Raw genomic sequence first — 18,492 nt, forward strand, 5'->3', positions numbered from 1 at the left:
TAACATGGTGAAACCTCGTCTCTACTAAAAAATACAAAAAACTAGCTGGGCGAGGTGGCGGCGCCTGTAGTCCCAGCTACTCAGGAGGCCGAGGCAGGAGAATGGCAGGAACCCGGGAGGCGGAGGTTGCAGTGAGCCCAGATCGCACCACTGCACTCCAGCCTGGGCGATACAATGAGACTCCGTCTCAAAAAAAAAAAAAAATGGCAGGCTCCTGAAGTCCCAGCTACTAGGGAGGCTGATCCAGGAGAATGCTGTGAACCCGGGAGGCAGAGCTTGCAGTGAGCCGAGATCGCGCCACTGCACTCCAGCCTGGGCGACAGAACGAGACTCCGTCTCAAAAAAAAAAAAAAAAAAAAAGGAAATATAAAAGCAATACCCAGAGACAGAGACACTAATGAAACACAGACAAACCCACAATCTTTGTCAGATATTTTGCCAATCTGTCACTCACCAACTTAACCTTCACTTCCTCCCTGACCCACACCCAGAACCAGGCACCCTCCAGAACTGGCCCATCTCCCCTCTGGCCCCTGCCTCCCTGCCCAGCGACACCCTGGGAGCTCCAGCAAGTCTCTGGAGGCTCTGAGGGCACCAGCCTGTCCCACTCTGGCCATTTCAATGCTGCTCAGAGCCAGGTGGGTTTGGAGGCCGGGGCACACCCCCACCCTGCGCGTGCTCTCCCGGGTTGGCGCCCAATCTTGTTTGGGACCCTTGTGCTCGCGCTGCCGCCTCCTGGTGTTTCCACAGTGCTGGATGCAAGAGTGAGGTGGGGTGGGCTCACCCTGAGGCCCCCGCCTTCCAGAGACTGTGGAGAGCGGGCAGAGAGCATGGTTGGTGTGGGTGTGGGCAGTGACTGTGCCGTCTGTGGCCCTGGGAACCTGACCTGGACCGTCTGGTGGAGGTGGACAGCCACCACCTTCTTCATGCAGTCTTTGATCATCTGGGAGGTGAAGAAGTTGGCCTCGCCCTTCTTGTCCACGGCGATCTTGCGGTAGTCCTCCAGCAAGATGGGACAGATGGCCTGGGTGGGGTGGGTCATGTAGATGGGCCCGTCGTAGCCCACCATCTCGCTGAAGTAGGGGAGTGCCCCGCAATGGTCCAGGTGGAAGTGGCTGGGGGGATGCAGCACAGGTCAGCCTGGGCCCACCCTGCCCCAGCCTTCACCCCCACTCTGGGCTTGTGGGTTGCCCCCTTCATTCGCCTACTGTGCACCAGGCCCCATCCCAAGTGCTGAAGAGTCAGTAATGAGCAAACACAAAACCGTCTCCCTGGAACTTTCAGTCTCAAAGTCTAGCGAGGCAGTAAGTGAACGGGAAACTGAACACGTCAGTGACAGCGACATGCTCGCGAAGCAATGCGAAGCCGCTAAGGGGCATGGGGAGCCGCTGGGATTTCAGGCGTCAGGACAGGCTGAGGGGAGCTGCAGGTGAAGGGAGCACAGACCCGAGGGCAAGGGCAGTGCCTGGCAAGCCCCAAGAAGGCACTGGGGACCCCACTGTGTCTGACAAGAAACCACAAGCACGAGGGTCTCAGGGGCAGCTGAGGATGCCGCCTCCAGAGCGGGCTTCTCCAGGCTTCACAGGCCCTCTGGCTGCTGGGGAGGGCGGGGCGGGGCGGGGGGGACCAGCAGGAATGCTGTGGCCATCCAGGCGAGGCCACCCAGACCCGTGGGTCATGAGCTGCTGGACCCTAAAGGCCGGGGTCAGGGAAGACTCAGGGTTCTGGAATCTCCAACAAGACAGTGGGGTTTAAAGCTCCTGAGACAGAGAAGGCATCGGAGAGAGTGAAGCCTGGAGAGCCGGGTTCAGAGGGCAGGGCCAGAAGAACAGGTGGAGACCAGGCCGTGTGTGTGACCGGTAAGGCAGGCAGGGAGCAGATCCTGGGGCCCGGAAGCCCCTGAGGATCAAGGATGACGCAGGCCCCTTGCCACACGTTGCCGAGGCTGAGTAAGGGGGCCCAAGCCCCACAGGCACAGACATGGGACCCTCGAGGCCCCCAGCGGGCGCCCACCTGATGATCACACAGTCCAGGAAGTCGGTCAGGCGGCCGCTCTGGGTGATGTAGGAGAAGTCAGGGAAGCGTCGCTGGGAACGACGCGAGGCTTCAGGTTGCGTCGTGGTCTCCAGGCAGCACCTGGGACATCCCACGTCCCAGGGAGGGGCCCCCAGGAAGGGGGTGGCCACGTGCAGACTCAGGCTGGGCACTGCCACCCGGGCAGGTTGGCACAGGACCCCTGGGCGGCTCGACAGCATGCAGAGGGGACGAGATACCTCCAACCTCACTGACAGATGTCGAGGCTGGGAAAGCTGCAGCCCAGTCTCGCTGGGCCCTGAGTGCTGTACTGGAGCCCAGCACCAGTACAGGGGGGCCTCCCTATGCAGGGGCTCACCTCGGCCAGGCCCACCCATCCCTGCTACCCACAGGGTGCAGTCGTCCAAGCACGACCACTGCTGCCCACTGCCCCACTGTCCGGCTCTGAGGCCCAGGGTCTGGCTGCAGACGGCCGGCCCTCCTGGCCTCTGGGCCTCCTGCCCGAGGGACTCACGTCGTCATTGAAGCCCATGTGCATTCCGCAGTCCAGCATGACGTTCTTGCCCGCAATGGAGACCAGGATGCAACTTCGGCCCACATCCTGGCCAGCTCCTACTCAAGGGAGGGCCGGTGAGAGTCAGTGCTGCGCCCCCGCCCCCAGCTCCCTGTGCTGCCTCCCCAAGCTCTGCAGGACCCCAATGCACTGAGGAAACCAGACCGAGGCTGCTGTGTGGACAGACACATGGGCCAAGAAACAGGGCCACCCCTACTCACAGGAAGGGGGACACAGGACCACGCCCCACACCACCACATCCAGGGTGGAGGCCGGCAGCCCACACACTCCTCCCTGGCCTCTCAAGGTGGCCGTGGCCTGCTGGCTGAGTAGCGGGCACTGTGTTGTGGTCCTCAGCCCCTCAGACACAAGGGCTGGTCTGCGGGGCCAACACCTCAGTCAGAGTCACACCTGGGCTGTGGCTGGGCCCTCAGCAGAGCTGCAGACCAACGAGGTCGCCTCCTGTAGGATCTTTCTGCAGGCAGGCAAGGGCCTAAGTGCCTAAGTGCTGGCACTGGCTGTCCCCTGGTGGTCGGCTGTGGAGGGATGTCACACAGCCTCGGCCATGCCACACAAACACAGTGCCGGTGGTCCAGCAGTGGCCGGCGTGGGCAACACAAGCCCCACACCACTGCACACCACGCAGCCCCCAACACAGACCCTAATCTGCGGCCCTCCCACACTCCTGACAGCCAAGCAGCCCTGCCCAGCTGCTCCAGCCAGAGGCCTTGGCCAGCCAAGGCACACTCAGCCCCCTCATGTGACCTGGGGGCCCACAAGGAAAGGGCCACAGCCCCTGCACAGCCTGCGCCTGGGCGGGAGTCTGACGGCAGTGAATGGCCTGGTTTTCCCCTTGAATCGCCACCCACCTCCCCCAACCAGGCACCTGAAACATCCAAAGCCAGCACCACACATCAGGATGACGGGGCCACAGCTGAGGGCCTGCCTGCCATGAATGGGGGTCTCAGGTTCTCTTCTAGGCCTGTTCCTGCCCCCACTGGGTGTGAGCTCTCTGAGAGCAGGGTCTCAGCTGTCTCCTCCCTCTGCAACTCCTACCCCAACCCAGGCTCACAGAGGCCCTCCAGCGTCTGTGGGAAGGGAGGGCCGCCCCTCTTCACGGCCAAGGACCTGAGGGCACAGAGGCACTTGTGGCCCTGAGGCGTGGGGCCTGGGTTGGTTTTCTGAATTCCAAAGCCCAATCCTGAGGTACTGGCAGTCCCACCTCCCGACAGGACCCACAGTGATCCCAGGGAATAGAGCCTGGAGCTACAGGAGCGGACAGGGCTGAGAAGACAGAGGAGGAGGCATCCCTGTCTGCAAGGAGACAGACAGCAGACAAGGGAACAAGACACCTCGAGTACACCAGATGGAGGCTACTGTGACAGAGAAGAGCAAGGTAAGAGGATGAGGAAGCCTTGAAACTTCCAGAACCATGACAGGAAGTGCTCCCTGAGAAGCCAACTTTTGAGCAGGATGGGGGAGGGGGGAGGAACAGGGTTGGGAGGGACAGGCAGGGTTGGGGGACAGTCACGCACAGGCCAGAGCATGGGAGTGACCCCAAGGACACAGCACTGGCCCAGTGAGCATGGAGCCCAAGGCAGTCCCTGGCACAGGGAAGCGGTAAAACAAGAGTTCTGCTTTGCCAATACCCTGGCTGAAGTGATCTTAAGAATACACCCAGGTACAGACTGGGGGCAACTGAAACCACATGAAAGAACAGACTGTCCAGAGAGTGGGTAGAACAGGCGGCCAAGAGGCCAAATGGGAAAGGGGCAGTCTGGGAGGACCCCGCAGAGGCCCCAGAGAGCAGGGGAGGGCAGCAGGGCCTACGCTAACGCCATGGGGTGTGCACAGGCCAGGGGTGTTCATGGCACAGTGTCCCCGCCGGGGCAGGAGGCACCCCTCCAAGGAAGCGCTCATGCCATGAGGAAGGATGTGGAATCTCGTCCCACTGTCTGTGCTAGAAGATGCCCTCGACCCCCTGCCCAGTGGAAGGACCAGGTTTCAGGACAGCACAGGGCAGGCACGTGTGGAAAATGCCCAGGACATCAGGATGGTTGGCCACCAACACCATGTCCCCCCAGCTGTTTCTGAGACCCTGGATTTTGACTAATTCTTTCCTCCTTCGCATTGTTCTATACTGTTAGGACTTTGACTTTTTTTGAGATACGGTCTTGCTGTCGCCCAGGCTGGAGTGCAGTGGCAATCATGGCTCACTGCAGCCTCAACCTCCCGGGCTCAAGCAATCCCCACAACTCAGCCTCCTGAGTAGCTGGGACCACAGGCACACACCACCATGCCCGGCTAATTTTTGCATTTTTTTTTTTTTTTTTGGAGTGATGGGGTCTTGCCATGTTGGCTAGGCTGGTCTTAAACTCCTGGGCTCAAGCAATCCTCCCACCTCTGCCTTCCAAAGTACTGGGATTGCAGGAGTGAACCACAGTGCCCAGCCTGTCAGGACTCTTAAGAGTGCACATTTGTGTTTTTTGCTGTTTTTTTCAGTGTTGCAGAAATCAGATAGAACAAGAGCTGAACCGAGAGTTGACTGTAATTTGGGCGTGAGCACAAACGGTGGTGGACAGAAAGCAAGTGGTGAGGAGGCAGAAGCGGGACAGCGAGACTGGGGGGCTGCGAAGCTGGAGGACTGGGGGGCTGAGGGTCTGCGGGACTGAGGGGCTGAAGGGCTGGGGGGCTGGAGGCGGCAGCGCGCCGCACAGGGAGGTCAACGCACCAACGAAAGCGCACAGCGAGCGCGGAGGCCCCGCGGCCCCATCTGCGACGTCCCCTCACGGCCGCCTGAACCTCGGGGCTCGCGTTCTCGCGTCACTGCCGGAGGCCGAGGGTGCGGGGACTAGGCCGCCTCTCGGTTCCCACCAGGGCCCACGCCGACGCCGGGAGGAGCAGACCGAGGACGCCCGCGACGCGCACTCGGCTCCATGAGAACCCGGAGAGAGCGGGGCGCCCAGCCCGCCCGGAGCCGCATACGGAGCCCGCCCCACAGCCCTGCCGGCGGCTCCCACTCACCCAAGGGCGTGACTCTGATCTCAGGCATCGTCTCCGCCGCGCTCCCAGACCCGCGAGCCCCGCGCGCGGTGATGCACTGCGCAGGCGCAACCACCAGGGTGTCAACTTCCGGTGCGTTAGCCGGAAACGCGGGTCTGCGCGCCGGGCCTCTGACTGGGCAGCATCCAACCAATCAGGGCGGCGGGCGAGGGCGGGGCGAGGGCGGGGCCCGGACGGCAGCTGCGGCCCAGGTGAGCGGCTCCGGCTCCGTGGCCGCACCTGCCCAACCCAACCGGCAGCGTACGGAGGTCGCCGAGGGGCCGGGAGCGGGAGGGGACGTCGTCCTAGAGGGCCGGAGTGGGCGGGCGGCCGAGGACCCGGCTCCCGCGCAGGACGGAGCCGTGGCTCAGGTCGGCCCCTCCCCAGCACCACCCCGGGCCTCCGCCCTTTCCTGGGCCCCGAGGTGGAGCAGGGACCCGAACCGGTACCCATCCAGTCCGGTGCCCCCTTCCCAGGTGAGACTCGTAGCGCTAGCTCGACAGGGTCTGGTTCCACCCACAAGGCCTGGGGCGCCGTGGGGGCCCCGTCTTCTGCCGTCCCCCCAGCTTGCTGTCAGCCACCGGGCTGTGTGTTCAGGCCGCCCTCGCGCCCAGCCCTGACCTTGGGCCGGTGGGCTGCCCTGGGAAAGGCCTGGAGGTACCCTGGGTCACCTTCCTGGGCTGGCGAGCTGCCTGCCTCCTGCACAACCGCGGCCCTTCCTGTTGTCCTGGAGCCACCAGCCACAGCTCTGAGAGGCTCCTGGCAGCTCCTGTTTGCCACTGGCTCGGATCTGGGCAGGCAGGCAAGGCCCGCAGAGTATCTGGTGACCAAGAAGGAAACCCCAGAGCCTCAGAGACCATCTTCTCAGTGGACAAAATTAAGGCCTGAGGAGGGGAGGGGCGTGCTGGAAGTCTGTGGGACTCCAGCTTCCTGAGGCCCAGGAGCAGCCATTCCCTACGCCTGAAGCCGGGTGAGCTCACACCGGGGCCTCTGCCTGGTGCCAAGCATGCAACCCAACCTGTGGGGCCTGCAAGGCAAGGCTTCAGCACCCTCCGGGCACCAGCGCTCCAGCAGCCTGGGCCACGGGCTGGGCAGTGCTTGTAGCCCATGTTTCCTAGTGATGAAGGGCCCAGTCATAGGGCGCTGAGCAACCTGCACACCTGCTCCTGGCCAGGAGCTCTCACCACAGCTGGGTACCCTCCCTGTCCCTGCTGGAGTCCCTGCAGCCAGGGAGGGCAGGAGAGGGCTCCCAGCACCAACAGGCCTAGGAACCCCCAGCCCCAATGGGGTAAGGGTTCTTCCTGGTTGAGGTAGGATGCAGCTGAGTCTCAGGTTCCCCGGAGCAGGTGTGGGCCACTGGGGCACCCAGGGAGACAGGGCAAGGGTGCTTGGCGACACACAAAGCATGGGTGCCTGGATGTCTGTGGAGTGACCGTGTGAATGCCAGCAGAATCCAGAGCAGGGCCTGGGCCACTCGCAGAAGGTTCCCTAGGGCTAGTACAAGGGCCTTGTGGCAATCTTCTGAGAGTGATAAAACCTTTCGCCCGGCCACCCATCCGTGTGGGACGTGTAGTTTCAGCAACAGGAGTGAAAACGCGTCTGTCCATCCAGCAAGTGCCGGCCCCACAGCCTCTCTTCTGGTTTTGGGGATGCGGCAGTGAGGAAGATGGAGCAGCCTGCCCAGCAGCGTCCCCCACCCCCCGCACCCATCTCTGCTTTCTGCTGTGTCTGTTTCCTTGCCTACAACTTCAGAACTTTCTGTCTTTGTTGTCATCTGACCCCACTCCAGATGGCTGTTCGCTCACTCCCTGTGCACCCAGGTGCCTAGAACAGTGCTTGGCTCTTGTCAGGGGCTTAGTATTTCTCCAGCTGGTAAAAACAGATATAGCAGCTAGTGAGAGAAACAAAAACAGCCAAGAAAGCACCAGCAGAGACACCTGCTGCAGATGGCATGGCCAAGTGGTCTGATAAAGCCAGAGGGGGCCACTCTCAGGGTCAGCAGGGACTGACGTGGAGTCAGTGGCCTGATCCACAGGAGGGGCCGTGCCAAGGTCCGTGAATGCGCAATCCTGATGAAGGGTGGGTCAGGGTGGTGTGCCTGAGAGCCTGCGGCTTGGCTGGGAGCAAAGCCAGGTGGCTCCTGGGAGGAAGCTCCGTGAGGGGCATGAGTGATCAGTGAGCAGCAATAGGGTCGCAGCTATTTTGTTCCCCTCCACACACAGAAAGTGAACCACAGAGCAAGCTGACCCCAGCGACGCAGCCTCCCAGCCCTACTGTGTTTCTGTTCCTATCGAAAAATGGATGACTCGGAGACAGGTTTCAATCTGAAAGTCGTCCTGGTCAGTTTTAAGCAGTGTCTGGATGAGAAGGAAGAGGTCTTGCTGGACCCCTACATCGCTAGCTGGAAGGGCCTGGTCAGGTGCGTGCGCTGGGGCTGCCTCCTGAGGTGGGCGCTCACCTGGCCCAAGTCCCATATGTGGCATCTGCCTCCTGACTGCCTGTCCCCACCAGCATTGCTGCCTGTTTCCAGATGGGTATGAGCCCCCGGAGGCTGGGCAGTGTCCCCTGCACCCCAGGCGGGATGCCCCAGGCCTGGGCAAGGACTCGAGCCCCGCTCCCTTCCACAGGTTTCTGAACAGCCTGGGCACCATCTTCTCGTTCATCTCCAAGGACGTGGTCTCCAAGCTGCAGATCATGGAGCGCCTCAGGGGCGGCCCGCAGAGCGAGCACTACCGCAGCCTGCAGACCATGGTGGCCTATGAGCTGAGCAACCAGCTGGTGGACCTAGAGCACCGCTCCCACCACCCCGAATCCGGCTGCCGGACCGTGCTGCGCCTGCACCGCGCCCTGCGCTGGCTGCAGCTGTTCCTGGAGGGCCTACGCACCAGCCCTGAGGACGCACGCACCTCTGTGCTCTGCACCGACTCCTACAACGCCTCGCTGGCCGCCTACCACCCCTGGATCGTGCGCCGCACCGTCACCGTGGCCTTCTACGCGCTGCCCACACGCAAGGTCTTCCTGGAGACCATGAACGTGGGGCCCCCGGAGCAGGCCGTGCAGATGCTGGGCGAGGCCCTCCCCTTCATTGAGCGTGTCTACAACGTCTCCCAGAAGCTCTATGCCGAGCACTCCCTTCTGGACCTGCCTTAGAGGCGGGAAGCCAGGGCCACACGAGCTTTCCTGCTGCAGATCTGGGCTGTGGTGGCCAGGGCTGAGTCCCATAGCAGAGCTTTCTGGGCACCCCAGGAACAGGAGATCCGCTGTTGTTCCTATGAGCTGAGCTTGTTAGGAGCCACAGACTGACAGAGAAGGTGGCGACCAGCCCAGAAGAGGCCCACCCTCTCGGTCTGGAACAAGACACCTCAGCCATGACTCCCCCTCAGCCTGTTACACACGTGCCCAGCCAGGCCTCGCCAGGGTGCAGAGCGGAGCAGGCAGGGGTGGGGGCCGGGCCTGCAAGATCCCAAAAGGTCGCCACCCCCCAGCCTGTGGGGCAGATCTGCAAATCGGGGTGAAGTCACAGGTCCCGGGGTGTGGAGACTCCATCCGTTCTCCTTTCTGCCAGCCAACGTGTCCTCAACTCAGGCCAGGTCCTGGTACCCCATGTCTGCCCAGGTGGGCAGCCCTGAGCCCAGGGGACTTAATCCCATCCATGACCAGGCTGGCAGAAACCTCCCAACAGCGGTCTGGGCACCGTGGGCTCTCCCCACCTCTCCTGCCTTGTTTGCCCCTCAGCGTGCCAGGCAGACTGGGGCAGGACAGCCAGAAGCTGAGGCCAAGGCTCCTCGCAGAAGGCCCGGGAAGGCCCCGCCCTCGGGACAGCCTCCTCTGAAGCCCTGCACAGCCCCAGCTCCCCAGGCGGATGCAGCAGGCTGCCTCCTGCAGCGGCTGTGGGTCTGCACAGCACAGCCCGAGACCCCCAGGAGCCGGGACTCTGCTACGTGCAGTGAGACGCCGTGTCCTTTCTCCCCCTGCCCCTTGATGCCCCCTCCCCACAGTGCCCAGGAGACCCGAGGGGCACAGAACAGGAGGGCCTGGATCCCGTGGGCCAGCCAACGGCTACCAGACAGCTACAACCAGCCCAGCCACCATCCAGTGCCTGGGGCCTAGCCACTGGCTCTTCACAGTGGACCCCAGCACCTCGGGGTGGCAGAGGGACGGTCCCCACTGCCCGGCAGACGCGCGAGCTTCCGGAGGGCAACCCATGTGACGTCTTCCAACATTAATAAATCACACAGCCTCCCAGGATGGGGACGTTGGGGTGCACTGGGCGCCTGATTCCCCAGGAGGGGACACACGGTCACCCAATGAGGGCGGGTAGGGCCCTCACCCCAGTGACACAGCTGAGGTGGGTGCACCTAACTCCAAGGGAGCTGAGGCCCCACTGCCAGGCTCAGGGGGCCGTGTCAGCCTCAGGGCACAACAAACGCCCTGAGAAAAGGCCAGCCTTGGGGGCAGGGCTGCTATGTGCCTGTTTCCCCCAGAGAGATCCCATCACTACACTACTTTGTACAGGTGAGACAACAGAGACACAGACTCACGCAGAACCAAGAAGCTGGGTCGGGAGGGCAGGGTCAGGAGAGCAGAAATCAGCCTCTCCATGCAAAAGAGAAGAGGCCTGCATGGGATGTGTGGGTGGAGGTGGGGGCCGCTCCCAGCCACAACAGTGATCTGGACAGAAAGGGATACAATTCAGCAGGATCTTCCTGGACACTACCCCAACCTCAGGGTCTGTGGGAGCTGCACTTGGTGCTGGCAAAGGCTGCTGACTGCTATATGCGCCGGGAGAACCGCCTGGGTCTGCATGGGCCCCAGGGCAGGGCTTCCTCCAGGTGTGGCCTGTGCATGTGCCATGCGTGTATGCCGTGCACGTGTGCCATTTGTGTGTGCCGTGTGCGTGTGGGCGGTGTGTGCGTGGGCTGTTTGCATGTGCTGTGCACGTGTGGACCGTGCACATGCTGTGTGCGTGTGTGTACCATTTGCGTGTGCCATGTATGTGCTGTTTGCATGTGTTTGCATGTGCCGTGCACGTGTGTGCAGTTTGCATGTGCCATTTGTGTGCTGCATTCCCGTTCCTGTGTGCCAGGTTCATATGTGTGCCATGCTCCTCTGTATGCATGTGTGCTCAGCTAGTGTGTGCCATACACGTGTGCTGTGGTCATGCATGTGCCTCACGGGTCCTGCCTTACAGCACTGTGGGGAAGAGGTGCCAGCCAGGGTGCACCTCCTGGCATCTGCTAGGTCTGCCGGGCCCCAGCTGAAGCTGAGTGCCCCCCAGTTCCCCTCTGAGGGCCTGCACCTGGAGCCTGGTGTGTCCGCAAGGGCACCCCCAAAGCGAAGCAGGCAGAGGAGGAGCCCCAGCCCTGCACATCGGGTGCTGCTCCAGCCACCGCTCATTTGCCTGTGGTCCTTCCTCCCTCGTTTGCATGCCCCCCTGGCACGCAAACTCTATCCCCAGCAGGAGCCACCTGTGTGCCTGCCAGGCAGGAGTAACCCAGGCCAGGGTCAGCAGTGTGAGTACAGCTGGCCGTGTGGTTCCTGCAGCTTCAGACCCTGGCAGAAGAAGGACTGAGACCCTCAAGGAACTCTGCTCCCAAGCAGGCTGGGAGGGCACCACCGCCACCCAGGGTCCTCCCCAGCTGCAGGGTGGAGGCCGAGCTGGCCGGCTGGTCTGCAGGCCTAGGGGGCCCACCCCTGCCACCCCCAACTCCGGCCAGCACTGCCTTGAGTCGGAGCCAGAAGCTCCCAGGGCTGGGTAGGAGGCATTTCTGTGCCTACGGAAAGCCCCAGAGCTGGGTGTCTCTGCATCCCTCCCATGCAGCTGAGACCTCAGAGCCCTGGAGGCCCCTTTGCCCTCTCCCCTCTCCACAGCCTGCCAGGCAACTCCAGGAATGGGGGGGTGGTGAGGGGCTCGGTCACAGGCAGTGAACAAGGCCACGGTCAGCAGAGCCTGCCTGCTGGTCAGTGCTGGCCATAGAGCCTGGCAGTGGCCTCAGGCAGAGTCTGAAGTGCACTAACTTTCAGGCCCAGAAAGCGAGGACACCACTGGGGCCCCAGGGTGTGGCCAGTGAGGATGGCAAAGGTTTTGCTAAACAAATCCTCTGCCCACTCCCCGCCCCGGGCTCTCTCCACGTGAGGCCCCACTCAGGGCAGCCACCTTGCTGGAAGCTGCCTCTGCCATGCTGGGCCCTGCTGTCCTGGGCCTTAGCCTCTGGGCTGTCCTGCACCTGGGGACAGGGGCCCCACTGTGCCTGTCACAGCAACTTAGGATGAAAGGGGACTACGTGCTGGGGGGGCTGTTCCCCCTAAGTGAGGCCGGGGAGGCTGGCCTCGGCAGCCGGACACAGCCCAGCAGCCCCGTGTGCACCAGGTATGGAGGTGGGACAGCCCGGGTCGGGGTCAGGGTGACCAGGCCTGGGGTGCTCCTGAGCCGGGGCTGAGGAGGCCATCTGTGGCTCCATGTGGCCCCAGGTTCTCCTCGAATGGCCTGCTCTGGGCACTGGCCATGAAGATGGCTGTGGAGGAGATCAACAACAGGTCGGACCTGCTGCCGGGCCTGCACCTAGGCTACGATCTCTTCGATACGTGCTCGGAGCCTGTGGTGGCCATGAAGCCCAGTCTCATGTTCCTGGCCAAGGCAGACAGCCACGACATTGCCGCCTACTGCAACTACACGCAGTACCAGCCCCGCGTGCTGGCCGTCATCGGGCCCCACTCGTCAGAGCTCGCCGTGGTCACCGGCAAGTTCTTCGGCTTCTTCCTCATGCCCCAGGTGGGTGCCCCCCCCATCACCCACCCCCACCCAGCCCTGCCCATGGGAGCCCCTGAGTCAGGAGATGCCTCTTGGCCCCTGCAGGTCAGCTATGGCGCTAGCATGGAGCTGCTGAGTGCCCGGGAGACCTTCCCCTCCTTCTTCCGCACAGTGCCCAGCGACCGTGTGCAGCTGACGGCTGCCGTGGAACTGCTGCAGGAGTTCGGCTGGAACTGGGTGGCCGCCCTGGGCAGTGATGACGAGTATGGCCGGCAGGGCCTGGGCATCTTCTCGACCCTGGCCGCGGCGCACAGCATCTGTATCGCACACGAGGGCCTGGTGCCACTGCCCCGTGCCGACGGCCCGCTGCTGGGGAAGGTGCAGGACGTGCTGCACCAGGTGAACCAGAGCAGCGTGCAGGTGGTGCTGCTGTTCGCCTCCGCGCGCGCCGCCCACGCTCTCTTCAGCTACAGCATCAGCAGCAAGCTCTCGTCCAAGGTGTGGGTGGCCAGCGAGGCCTGGCTGACCTCTGACCTGGTCATGGGGCTGCCCGGCATGGCCCAGGTGGGCACGGTGCTTGGCTTTCTCCAGAGGGGTGCCCAGCTGCACAAGTTCTCCCAGTATGTGAAGACCCACATGGCCCTGGCCGCTGACCCAGTGTTCTGCGCCGCCCTGGGCAAGAGGGAGCAGGGTCTGGAGGAGGACGTGGTGGGCCGGCGCTGCCCGCAGTGTGACTGTATCACGCTGCAAAACGTGAGCACCGGACTAAACCACCACCAGACGTTCTCTGTCTACGCAGCTGTGTACAGCGTGGCCCAGGCCCTGCACAACACTCTGCAGTGCAACGCCTCAGGCTGCCCCATGCAGGACCCCGTGAAGCCTGGCAGGTGAGCCCGGAGATGGGTGTGCCGACTCTGCACGTGGCCGGGCCCAGGCACGGCCCCACTGCATCCTGAGCTGGAGGTAAGCTGGCGGCTTAGCCCCATCCCCTGCCTGCAGCTCCTGGAGAAACAGTGTACAACCTTGACCTTCCCACGGCGGGCGGGGCTGACGCTACGCTTCAACAGCAACGGGAACGTGGACATGGAAGTACGACCTGAAGCTGTGGTGTGGCAGGGCTCAGTGCCCGAGCTCCACGATGTGGGCAGGTTCAACGGCGCCTTCTGGACAGACAGCCTGAAGATCCGCTGGCAACGTCCAACAACCAGGTGAGGTGAGGTGGCTGTACCATGGCGTTGTCCCTGTGGCAGCCCCGCGGCAGGGGCAGCCTGGGGGTGGGGCCGTCCCTGTCTCCCGCGGGCATACCCAGCCCGAGCAGAGCCAGAGACCGAGGCCTGTGCGCAAAGCCCGTGTCCCAGTGGCTCGTGGCAGTGCAGGGAGGCCAGGTGCGCCGGGTCAAGGGGTTCCACTCCTGCTGCTAACGACTGCGTGGACTGCAAGGCGGGCAGCTACCAGAAGAGCCAGGTAAGCCGCCTTCCTGGCAGAGCGGGGTGGGAACTGCAGCAGGGGCCGGGTCGGCCGTGTCCTAGCTCTGAGGCCAGAGCCCACAGGGGACAAGGCCAGCACCAGCGCCCTTCTCCTCCTCATCTCAACAGATGACTCCGCCTGCTCCTTTTGCAACCAGGACGAGTGTCCCCGGAGCGGAGCACACGCTGCTTCCGCCGCAGGCTTCGATTGCCTGTGCATGGGGCCGGAGCCGGCTTGTGCTGCTGCTGCTCCTGCTGCTGAGCCTGGCTGGGCCTTGTGTGGCCGCTTTGGGGCTGTTCATTCGCATCGTGACAGCCCACTGGTTCAGGCCTCGGGTGTGCCTGGGCCTGCTTTTGGCCCTGGTGTGCTGGCCCTGGTCTGCCTTAGCGTCCTCCTGTTCCCTGGCACCCAGCCCTGCCCTCTGCCTGGCCAGCAGCTTCATCCCACTCCCGCTCACCGGCTTGCCTGAGCATCACTCATCCTGCAGGCGGGCCGGATCTTTGTGGAGTCCCAGAAACTGCCTCTGAAGCTGGGCAGAACCGGCTGAGTGGCTGCCTGCGGGGGCCCTGGGCCTGGCTGGTGGTGCTGCTGGCCATGCTGGTGGAGGCCGCACTGTGCGCCTGGTACCTGGTGGCCTTCCCGCCGGAGGTGGTGACGGACTGGCACATGCTGCCCACAGAGGCGCTGGTGCACTGCCGCACACGCTCCTGGGTCAGCTTTGGCCTCGTGCATGCCACCAACGCCACACTGGCCTTCCTTTGCTTCTTGGGCACCTTCCTGGTGCAGAGCCGGCCAGGCCGCTACAACCGTGCCCGTGGCCTCACCTTTGCCATGCTGGCCTACTTCATCACCTGGGTCTCCTTCGTGCCTCTCCTGGCCAATGTACAGGTGGTCCTCAGGCCCGCCGTGCAGATGGGTGCCCTCCTGCTCTGCGTCCTGGGCATTCTGGCTGCCTTCCACCTGCCCAGGTGTTACCTGCTCGTGCGGCAGCCGGAGCTCAACACCCCCGAGTTCTTCCTGGGAAGGGGCCCTGGGGATGCCCGAGACCGGAACGACGGAGACACAGGAAATCAGGGGAAACCTGAGTGACCCCTGATCCTGCGACCTCAGCCCCAGTGAACCCAGACCTAGCTGAGCTCCCCCTAAGCCAGCAATGACCCGTGTCCCCCTACAGACACCCTCCTGCTCTAGATTCTGACCCCAAGTTGTCTCCTGACCCTGACCCCACAGTGACCCCTGCGTCTGCAGCACGTGGACACCCCTGTGACCATCTGGGCCCCAGAGCCAAGCTCTGTCCCTGTCCTCTGTGCCCAGACCAGGCCTGCCCCGGTAACCCAGACGCACTGTTCCGGAAGGAGGCCCAGAGGGCTCCCAGGGTCCCCACAACCCACACCATGAGCTCAGAAAAAGGACGCAGGGAGGCCCCAGCCAGATGGCTGCAAGCCCAAGCCAGGCCCTGTCAACCTGACCATGCCCCACCAGGGGCCCCCACCCAGCACCCCGCCAGGCACCACAGCAGTGGGAGGCTGGGTGGGGGCACACAGGCATATGCCCAGGGCAGAGCCCGCCCAGGTGGGGGTGGCAACCAGCTTCCTTCTTTGCCCTGGCCCACTGGGTAGACAGCATCGTGACTGTCACCAGTACTAGGGACAGAGCCGAGGTGGGGTGGGGGCGGAGTCCAGCACCATGGACAGAAAACTGCCCAGCAGGGGCCAAGGTCAGCGCCCCGCCAGCCCCACAGGGTCTCGGGTCAGAGTTCCAGGGTCAGCTCCCAGCAGAGCCTAGAGGAGGCCGGACCAGCCCCGCCATGCCTCATTCCAAGGCAGCCCAGCTGCAGAGAAGGGGCACAGGCCACACATCCGTCCCATAAAATTAAACGCTTTTTAGTGTTTAAAATAAGCAGCATTTACACAGAAGCAGCTCTATGTTAACCACCTAGACGCTGGGACTTTGATACAATATCTACAGCGCAGACACATGGGGGCCAGAGATGCCAGGAAGGCCGCGGTTGTGTGCAGGCCGCGATGTGTGCACGCAGTGTGTGCACTCATCAAGGACAGGCCAGCTGACCGCCCATCTCCCCAAGACCTCCCTCCCTGTGGCAGCTGTGCACATTGGGGCCCCTCAACCCTGCAGGCCACGGTCCCTCCCTGCCCTGGCTGGGACACGGTGGGCAGGATGTCCAGCCCTCTCTCATCTTCCCATCCTGTCCTCCACATACTTTCAGACTCGACTGTGTTGCTGGAGGGGAGAGGAAGGGAGAAGGTGCAGGCTGCTCCAAGGGGCAGGGGCAGGTGGGACGGCTGATAGGGCCACCTCCTCCCCCGAGCCACCAGCCAGGCAATAAATAAATAAATTAGATTCCTACTCCAGACAACCAGAGGGACCAGGGGGCTCCAGCTCCACCCCAGGAGGCCTGGTCCTGGGTTAGATGGGTGGGGCCTGTGCACTGCAGGGGTTGCCCCGCATGGGTCACTCTGGGGCCTGTGCACAGCTGTACAGGAGGTGGGGGTCAGCCCAGAGCCCAAGGGGGTCTTCCTCATCCTAGGAGGCATCACCACCAGACACAAGGGGTTGGGAGGTCCCTGAGGCTCTCGCTGAGGGGCAGAGAAGGAGCGCCCACAACACGGCTGCTCAGAAACAGGTACTGTCAGGAGCCGGAGCAGCCAGGCTGCTGGGGCAGATTGCGGTGGTCCAGCCTGCCCCCCTACCCTGCCTCCCGGCCTGGCCCCAACTAAGGCAAGCCCACACGAGCTCTTCGTGCAGCAGGACCACTGGCTCCCCATCTTGGGCAGGGCTGGGGGCAAGCGCCACGAGTCACATGATGTCCACGAAGAACTCACAGGGGTTCCCCATGGCCTTCTGGAAGGACTGGCGGCTGCCTGTCAATTCTGGGGGGACAGCAGCCAGCTCCCGGACAGGGGGTCCCCCGGGTGGCCCCCCGACCACCGTATAGGCCTTGGTCATGGGGTGGGGCGGGGGGAGCCCTGGGGCGGTGGCCGAGGCCTGACTGCGTGGGCTGCTGCCACGGCTGAGCTGGCCGGCCGGACGCTCTCGCCAGCTGCTCCCCACCCCGCTTGGTGCCGTGTGATCCGATTCGCTGCCGCTACCCCCGGCTCCCGCCGCCCGACGCTCCTTCTCACGGCCTGGGGCCCGGCGGCTGCTCCGGGTGGACCCGCTGCTCTTGCTCCCTGGGGGTGGAACAGGGTGGGAGAGGAGACCGTCAGCACCAGGCCTGGTCACGTCCAGAACCGCCCCCGCCAGGCGCCAAGTGACCGGGCAGGAAGGGTGGCCCGTGCAGGACGGGGCGGGGTGGGGCAGCCATGCAGGTGCGAGGACAGGACTGGCACCCCCAGGGTCACAGGGGCAGCTGCAGCAGGCACACGCTGGTGGGGGCAGTAGCAGGTGGGCAGGATCCTGGAGCTAGCTGGGCGCCCCCACGCCTCACCCCGATGCTTGAGCTGAGGGTCTGGTCTTGCGGCTGAAAGACTGAGGTGCCAGAGAGGGCCCCTCGTGCCCGGTGCCCCCATGGCCATACTGGATTCCCCACCCGAGTCCCCACTGTCCCCCCAACCCAGGGCCTTGGCCGACGGACGACTCAGCTCAGCCCCGTCCTGGGCTCCCGAGATGCAGTGGGAGCTGGAGGGCATGGCCAGCTGGGGACATGCTGAGGGACGCCGGGCGGGACCCTGGCTTACCGGCCCAAGGTCCACTCCGCTAGTCCTTCAGTCTAAGGCTTGTTCAGCACAAGGCAAGGGATAGCACGAGTTACACGCCCGGCTGCCTGGCACCCGCCCAGCACCCACCCGCCACCAGTGGGGCCTGACTGCGGGCTGGGTGGGGCTTAAGCGGGCACAAGCACCAGTCGAGAGTCAGCAGACACCCAGCGTGGCCTCTCTGCGGCCCTACACCCTCCGGCCACCTCTCCTCTCTCGTCCTCCTTCCCGGGCCTCCGGGCTGCCACCTGCATCCCCCCCGGCCTGCAGACACCCCCGCTGGCCTCACCAACCCCACCCACTGGGGCTTCTGCTCCACCAGGCAAGGCCTCAGGGACACCTTGGATCCCCCGGCCCCCCGAACACATCCCAGCCACGGGCACACAGCTGTGCATGGCACCATCCACATCGGACTCCCTGCCCGGGCTGCAGCTGGCACCCTCTTGTGTCCTGGGGCCTAGAAAGTGACCCCGTCTGACTCCTTGGTCACCCCTGCCCTGTCCTTGTCACAAGGCCCTTGGCCACATGGTCTCCTGGCCTCCTGCCTCTACCATAGGAGAAGCACCAGCCGCCACCCCTACCAGGCACAGCCGCCCAGGCCTCCAGGCTCCCAGAGGCCCCTCCTCCCAACCCACCCAGATGAGGTGGGGTCCAGGCTGCCCCTGTGTGAGATGCTTCCCTGTCCTCCCCATTCACACTGGCTCCTGGATCCCCCTGGCACTTGCCCTTTCCAGAAGGGGCCCACCCAGGACCCAAGCACACAGCAGGAGCATGGAGTGGGGTACAGCAGAGAAGCGTCGCAGAGCAGGGGGGTGGGGTGGAGCTGGGGGCGGAGCAGCAGGGGGTGGGGTGGAGCCGGGGGCCGAGCAGCGGTGGGGTCGGGTAGAGGTGGGGGCGGAGGAGCGGTGGGGTGGGGGGGAATGGGGTGG

General features: G+C 63.8%; 4 protein-coding genes across 8 annotated transcripts in view; 2 read left to right on the forward strand and 2 right to left on the reverse strand.

Moving 5' to 3' along the window:
* INTS11 (integrator complex subunit 11) overlaps nt 1–5,733 on the reverse strand; it is a 13,935-nt gene extending 8,202 nt beyond the window's left edge. For 2 of the 4 annotated variants that reach the window (XM_017895225.1, XM_017895226.1), the window contains exons 1-3: nt 5,612–5,697; nt 2,014–2,646; nt 887–1,115 (exon numbers count right to left, since the gene is read on the reverse strand). In XM_017895225.1, coding sequence (XP_017750714.1) covers nt 887–1,115; nt 2,014–2,411 — 627 coding nt within the window. In that variant the 5' untranslated portion in view covers nt 2,412–2,646; nt 5,612–5,697. Of the gene's footprint in view, nt 1–886; nt 1,116–2,013; nt 2,647–5,611 lie in introns of all 4 variants that reach the window. The other 2 variants (XM_017895227.1, XM_017895228.1) reach the window with 2 other exon arrangements.
* Nucleotides 5,734–5,798: 65 nt separating this feature from the next.
* CPTP (ceramide-1-phosphate transfer protein) lies at nt 5,799–9,895 on the forward strand. Of its 2 annotated transcripts, none has more exons than XM_017895231.1 (3): nt 5,799–6,105; nt 7,852–8,048; nt 8,257–9,895. In XM_017895231.1, exons 2-3 carry the CDS (start codon nt 7,927–7,929, stop codon nt 8,777–8,779), a joined length of 645 nt encoding a protein of 214 aa, XP_017750720.1. In that variant the 5' UTR covers nt 5,799–6,105; nt 7,852–7,926; the 3' UTR covers nt 8,780–9,895. The 2 variants fall into 2 exon arrangements, with proteins under 2 accessions (XP_017750720.1, XP_017750721.1); XM_017895232.1 differs by having other exon boundaries at nt 5,805–5,841.
* Nucleotides 9,896–10,664: 769 nt separating this feature from the next.
* Nucleotides 10,665–15,632, forward strand: TAS1R3 (taste 1 receptor member 3). Its single transcript, XM_017895233.1, is given in 14 exon segments — nt 10,665–11,999; nt 12,101–12,401; nt 12,486–13,283; nt 13,380–13,575; nt 13,701–13,798; nt 13,800–13,842; nt 13,973–14,008; nt 14,011–14,057; nt 14,060–14,147; nt 14,150–14,373; nt 14,376–14,932; nt 15,331–15,449; nt 15,452–15,512; nt 15,557–15,632. Coding segments are annotated over 14 exon segments (2,835 nt in total). The 5' UTR covers nt 10,665–11,808.
* Nucleotides 15,633–15,709: 77 nt separating this feature from the next.
* DVL1 (dishevelled segment polarity protein 1) overlaps nt 15,710–18,492 on the reverse strand; it is an 8,999-nt gene continuing 6,216 nt past the window's right edge. The window contains exon 8 of the mRNA XM_017895210.1: nt 15,710–17,038. Within this exon, the coding sequence (XP_017750699.1) occupies nt 16,665–17,038 (374 nt within the window). The 3' untranslated portion in view covers nt 15,710–16,664. The remainder of the gene's footprint in view (nt 17,039–18,492) is intronic.

The sequence above is a fragment of the Rhinopithecus bieti genome, unplaced genomic scaffold (genome assembly GCF_001698545.2).
Source record: "Rhinopithecus bieti isolate Rb0 unplaced genomic scaffold, ASM169854v2 scaffold_26659, whole genome shotgun sequence".
NCBI lineage: Eukaryota > Metazoa > Chordata > Mammalia > Primates > Cercopithecidae > Rhinopithecus > Rhinopithecus bieti.

Bases quoted from the DNA above. Each gene is read 5' to 3' on its own strand.
- CPTP (XM_017895231.1), top strand. From the start codon at position 7,927: ATGGATGACTCGGAGACAGGTTTCAATCTGAAAGTCGTCCTGGTCAGT. The intron at 8,049-8,256 runs GTGCGTGCGCTG...TCCCTTCCACAG, and splicing joins AGCTGGAAGGGCCTGGTCAG to GTTTCTGAACAGCCTGGGCA.